The following is a 6,151-nucleotide window of genomic DNA, read 5'->3' on the forward strand; positions in this document are numbered from 1 at the left end:
CCTGCAAGTAGTAAACATGTTATAATACTAAAGGCAAATAAAACGAATTAAAGCGTGTTACGCAAATATCAAGTCATTTTGTATACAAGATCTTTTACATAACATTCAAATAACAAAAGAAAGTATCTTACCTCCAGGACTTGTTACAAATTAATTGTAGAAAAATAATAATAAAAAAATTACAGCATCCTGTAAAGGTTTTTCACATTTTTGTCAAATCACAGCCACAAGTTTCAGTGCATTTTTAATTTTTTTTTTTTTTCTGAAAGGTTTTTACCTTACTAGATTGTAAACACAGCAGTTCTGTTGGGGCGATATGATGAAGAACAGACATGAAGTGAACTATCAGCTCAAGGAAAAAGTTGTGGATAAATTCAAAGAAGGATTGAATCACAAAACTGCATCAAAATCTTTGACCATCTCACAGACCACCGCGTGGCACAACGGATGGGCCAGATGAAGAATTTATTCGAAAAGCTGCAGACATACGCTGACAGGAAAACTGTTGGTTCTCGACAAATCTGGCATATACGGAAGGGGAGCTTTAAAAAAACAAACATTGCTGAAAGAAAGCAATGAAAAATCAGGTCATGAAGCATTTAGCAGCTGATAGCGCGAATTACAGGGCATCATGGGCAGGGCCTGCTTCTCCAACCGGAAAAATAAATTGTCAGTATGCAGAATATTTGCATGCCTATCAAATATTGGATCCAAGCAGTTCTATGCAATTGCAAATTATGAAATTATGGTGGTGGTTTTGATTGGATATATTGTGCAGCTTTAGTTTATTTATGAGTTAATTCTGTTCCAGTCAAAGTCCAGATCCACATCACACTGCAACAAAAATCTTCATCTCTGTAGTACAAAGCCTAAGGCAGGAGTTTTTGCAAAAAAAGAAAAGAAAAAAAAGAAAAAAAAAGGCTGTTTTACAAATATACATCACATTTTAAATATTTTTATTTGTACTATGGATACTTCTACATCTTCTTTACTATTATGCTCCAATATGTGTTTGTCAATCACATAAAACTCAAATAAAACAGAATCGGTTTGTGGTTCCAACGTCACAATAATGCAATAGGGACCGTATTAAGTAGCACATTTGTTGTGTTGTATTTACATGTCAGTGTGTGCATATACTTACTCCAGAGAGAGCTTTTCCTCCTCTTCGTTCAAGTTGGGCAGTCTGTGCAGACCTAAAGTCATCCTGAGTGCATCAACGTGCTCCTTCAGAGGCTTGTACTCGTCATGGAGGCGGCGAGTTGTCTCCAGCAATTTATTCAGGTCGTTCTCTGACTGCTTTATGGTGCTCTCCATCTGAAATGACAGATTAATAAAGGTTTTGGCCAAAAAAATACGATAAAACTTCAGAGCCTGAAACAATGGATTCCACTTAGAGCCAGATGCCAGTCCTTTGATTGACACTGAAGAATTTTTCAAATAACAACCTTTCAATCGCTGGAACTCCGCTGGAAGTTTTATTTAACAATAACCAAATGGGTTTTGGGGTTCAAGAGCATTTAGGAATTTGACCAACTCACCACATTAATATCTGCATGGATGAGGCGCAGCTCTTCAACATGGGCCATTTTCTCTTGGAGAAGGAGATCCATTTCTTGCTTGTATTCTTTTAAATGCTTCTCCTCCGACTCCAGAGCCTCAAACTCAATCTTTAGACGAGATTTAATCTTCTGCATCTGGATCGTCTTGTTTCTGCAAGCCCGTGGCACACACTTTTATTATTTGTTTGATTTTTTTCCTCCAACTGTCAGGATTCTGAATAGGTTTACTCTATCACGGACGAATCAGATAATGTATAAAGAAAGAAAATTCCCACACACACACACGTGACGTAAAAGACCCATCAATTCCGTACATTGTAATTACAGTGTTCAAAACCGCACAAACCTGTTTCTAAAGAAAAGACTGCCATTTAAAAAAAAAAAAAAAATCCCACCATCCCGTCCACTTCTGCTAACCAGCCAAACGACAGATTGCTAAGCTAAGGACCTAGCTAGCACAGTTCAGCAGAGCACATCTGGTATTTGTTGTGATACATCTGGGATTTTGATGCATTGCCCCTAATAGGCGCTTTCAGCACCCGAATTCCGTCTGTATTTGTTACACAATTAGCCCGCCTGTCCACGTTGTCAGAGACAGAATAATGGATATGCACAGCAGCAAAACGCCTTTAATTCAAAGCAGAGCGGCTAATATTAGCGAGGTAAGAAACAAAAGCGAAGCCAAGGGGGGTTATTCCCAGACGGCTAAAGCTAGCTAACTTAACGCTTCGAAACACTAGCCAAACATCTGGAAAACATTCATTGAAGAGGCAGAATTTGCGCTTTACCGTATTTCCAAGATATTCTCCAGCTTGCACATTATTTCTTGTTCGTCCGCCATGGTTTTTAATGCCCCTTAGTTATTATTCAGCTGGTCACCCGCTCCGTTACCCCAGCAAGGCCACAGTTGTCTCTTAGTAATAATAAAAAAAAAAACACAATAGCCAGCGTGAGCGCGCACTAATGCACGCGCGCGCAAAGTGAAACCGTGGCAACGTTAGACGACAGAGAAAGCACGAGCTAAATGACTTTGTTTCTACCTCCTTTACCCTAACACTGTTCGACAAATACGAAGGAGCAGGGCAAAACGATAAACAGAGTTATTGAGCCATTATTTCTGTCATCTACTTGCTATATAGAGCGTTGGAAAAGTATCCACACCACTTCAACTTCAGTGGTTAACGGTTTTCACTTTTTTTTTTTTGTCGAAATGAAAATCTGAAAACTGGCGTGTGTACATTTTTTTTTCTCTTCACATTTTTCAGGTGGGAGAACTTATTGACAGGGCAACCAAGGGTGATGAACTATAAATCTTATCTAGGCTTCCACAGTGACAAAAATAGAGCCATTCTTTAAGGTAAGCTAACTTACCTTAAACTTTTTAAGTTTATCACAAGGCAAGTAGGGATCACAAATCGTGTAGAGAGGTTCTCTGGTCAGATGAGAATAGACTTTTACTTTTTGTTTACAAAGGATAGCTAATAGTCTGTTGTAGATCAACCTGAATGGACAGGGCATCATGTTGCATATGAGGGATGCATTTCTTAAGGAGGGACAGGGACTCTGAGTTAGGGAGATATATGGAGATAAATTCCTGAAAAGAATAAAATAAAACTTGAGGTTTATCTCCTGCTTGCTTTACATCCAATTTGAGCTTTTTTGCATTAAAAAATAGGCTATTACTTCAGGGTATACATGTGCCGTCTTTACTGACAGAGAAACGCCCCAAAAAGATTAGCAGCTGCATCTGAATCCAAATGCGCACCACACATGCCAAATTTTATTTGTTCAAAAAGAAAGAAAACAAACAAACATTTTACTTCACCTTTACAATTATGAGCTAACTGTTGATCCAACCCCTACCAATAAAAATGTTGCCACACCAGGAAACTTGTCCCAGTAGTTTATCTACCAATATATATTAATAATTAACCCTACGGTAAAATCTTTACACAGTTAGTTACTGCGATCCGCAGAGTCTCATGCTTGGAATAGTTATCTGTACTTTATTAATGCCTCCACTCAAAGCAGGATTAGCACCTTTGTAGAACTCCAGGACAGTGAAACTCAAGGAACCCTAGGGAAACTCGCAGACCTAATCTAAATTACATTCATACCACGGCAAACCATTACATGATAAATACACTAGATCAGTGTTTCTCGATTCCCGTCCCCAGGGACCGCTGCCCTGCATGTTTTAGGTGTTTCCCTTCTGCCATTCACCTGACTTGAATATGTATGTGATTAACAGGCTTCTGCAGCACTTGGTGGCATGCAGAGGACATCATGCAATCATTTGAACCAGGTGGTCTGGAACAGAGACACATCTAAAATATGCAGAACAGTGGTCCCTGAGGACCGGAAAACACTGTACTCGATGACAATGCCCTCTAAATAAACCTGTTCATCTGATTGGGTAAAAGCCCCGCCGACAGAGAAGACTCTTAGAATCACTTATGAACAGTTGTATCTCTGACTCTGACTGTGTCCAAACCCACCAAAACAGACAACATGCAATGTAAGACGCACAATATTGAGTTTCTACTGAGTGTTCCTGCTGAGCCAAGAGAAATAAAATAGTTGAACCATCGTGATAAAAATCTTCGTCATGTTCTATGTATTTACGATCTGGAGGCGTGATTAGTTAGTTTTTTCCTTTATTATGATATGATTAAATAAGGATCACAGGGATTTTTATTTCACCAGGTGTATCATAAACAGCGTGATATTGTATTATAAATTCTATATATTTCTACCACAGGAGTGTAATAAAACAGAAATATGTAGCACTTTCATTCCAAGTTAAGCTGAGTTAAAACAAAAATGGAAATGAATGAATGAATACCAATAAATCCTTTAGAGCACATTTGTCAAACTCGAGGCCCGGGGGCCAAATCCGGCCAGCATTAGTTTTTTTGAGGCCCTCTAGATAGATTTTTATATAGAGAAAAAGTTTGGTGCTTGATTATTATTGTATTAATCAGAGAAGTGTTTATGTGTATTCTGCCAAAGTAAATAGCTATTTATTAATATTTTAACTCTTAGAGGACATTTGTGATCTTGATTTGGCCCAAAATGAAAATGAGTTCGACTTCCTCGCTTTGTAGGAGCAAAAAAAAACATTACTGATAACTATAATAGTTATGAAAAATAGCAGATGCAGACTCGACAAAATGTACAATTGTAATAAGACAATGTAAAGGCTTTTGTATATTAATGCAAAAACAAAATATTGAAAAAAAAATATGGAAACCTGTGCAAATAATAGCAGTAAAGTGAACAGTTTGTTTTGCCTTTTGGGTAGTAGAGATGGTTATAAAGTCTAACAGCTGCTTGGAGGAAGGACCAACAATAACACTTCTTTGTGCATTTAGGATGCAACACCCTGTCACCGAAGGAGCTCTCCAGTTCTGCAACAGTATCATGCGTGCAGTGGGAGAAATTTTCCAAGAGAGACGTTTTGCTGGTCCCTCGCTCCCTGCTCCGCGTCAAAGGGACTTCCTGACAAGACCTTTTCTTCCTGGTGAGTTTATCCAGTCGTTTCCTCTTACATGTTAAGCTGCTGCTCCGACAGGCAACGCTGTGGAATATGGCACACAATGAAGAAGGTGGTGATAATGTACCTGATTTCTGTAATCTGAATGTGACTGAATAAATAATCTGCATTGAACTGAACGCGGAAGAAATAATTTCTTACTTGCTTAAAATTCAATTAAGCATCAAGAATATCAAATCAGTTTTAAAATAATATGGCCCAGATGACTTATCAATCCCACGTTTGACTACGATAATATTATATAGGTCAGTCCCAAAGCCCTCACTACAGAGACTTGATGTTATACCACTCTTCTTTATGTTTTACAGCTAATGCCTCTTTTCACACACGTTACTGTAAAACACACTTCATTGCTAACTGGTCATCCTTAAAACAAAGGAAGAAAAATTCACTGGTATGTGTTTGTTTATAGATGTCTGTGATCTTTCCGCGCCCTAGCTTTGCAATTTGTTACAAGCTGCTGTTACTCCCTAGAGCACATGCCTGCCCCAACACATTATGCTCAATGTTCCCAAAGTTACATCAGCATTTAGAGAGATATCTGTCCATTGGGCTCTGCACCTTTGTATCAATAGAAATTTAAAAAAATATATTTTTTTAAATGAAGATGCCGCCTGAAATATGAAATATTTAGTGTTAAGTTCTGTCCTCTGTTTGTAATGTTTTTATGACCTCAACAGCTTTGTCGGTGCTTGTTGTTTATTTTGACCGTGCTCTGCGAGATCTGCATGTGTGTCATCTATTTCCCACCATGTCATTATTGTAGATAAAAATTTGTCCTCAGTTACTCACCAAGGTAAATAAAGGTTAAAAGATAATTAACATGAAACAGAACTGGTGATTCCAGTTCTGTCGACTGGTTACAGGCTGGGATTTCCTTAAATGGGACAATGGGCGCCATAGAGGGGGGAAAGTTAGGACAATTCCAAGGGCCCTCGACCGACAGGGGGCCCTTCCACAAAAAAAAAAAAAAAAAAAAAAATTCTTAAAAAAAAAAAAAAAAATTGGGGGCCCTTTCATTTAAAAAATTAAT

The 6,151-nt window shown here is 38.2% G+C and overlaps 2 protein-coding genes across 3 annotated transcripts in view; one reads left to right on the plus strand and one right to left on the minus strand.

The window, feature by feature from the left end:
* Positions 1–1,112: 1,112 nt before the first annotated feature.
* zc4h2 (zinc finger, C4H2 domain containing) lies at positions 1,113–2,504 on the minus strand. The gene is made up of 3 exons (XM_015021707.1): positions 2,351–2,504; positions 1,542–1,713; positions 1,113–1,317 (listed from the first exon to the last, which is right to left on the minus strand). The coding sequence occupies exons 1-3, from the start codon at positions 2,401–2,403 to the stop codon at positions 1,141–1,143; spliced, it is 402 nt and encodes a 133-aa protein (XP_014877193.1). The 5' UTR covers positions 2,404–2,504; the 3' UTR covers positions 1,113–1,140.
* The window catches only part of LOC106939332 (moesin-like), a 31,514-nt gene continuing 27,170 nt past the window's right edge, over positions 1,808–6,151 (plus strand). Inside the window, exons 1-2 of one of the 2 annotated variants that reach the window (XM_015021703.1) lie at positions 1,808–2,224; positions 4,937–5,085. The gene's annotated coding sequence lies outside the window, so the exon portion shown is untranslated. Of the gene's footprint in view, positions 2,225–2,692; positions 2,920–4,936; positions 5,086–6,151 lie in introns of those variants that run through there. The other variant, XM_015021702.1, reaches the window with a different exon arrangement.

This window comes from Poecilia latipinna, unplaced genomic scaffold, assembly GCF_001443285.1.
Source record: "Poecilia latipinna isolate Pla-1442-1.1 unplaced genomic scaffold, P_latipinna-1.0 Scaffold2833, whole genome shotgun sequence".
In the NCBI taxonomy this organism is placed as follows: Eukaryota; Metazoa; Chordata; class Actinopteri; order Cyprinodontiformes; family Poeciliidae; genus Poecilia; species Poecilia latipinna.

Bases quoted from the DNA above. Each gene is read 5' to 3' on its own strand.
- zc4h2 (XM_015021707.1), bottom strand. From the start codon at position 2,403: ATGGCGGACGAACAAGAAATAATGTGCAAGCTGGAGAATATCTTGGAA. The intron at 1,714-2,350 runs GTAAAGCGCAAA...ACGGGCTTGCAG, and splicing joins GAGAATATCTTGGAAATACG to AAACAAGACGATCCAGATGC. The intron at 1,318-1,541 runs GTGAGTTGGTCA...CTGTCATTTCAG, and splicing joins TCCATGCAGATATTAATGTG to ATGGAGAGCACCATAAAGCA.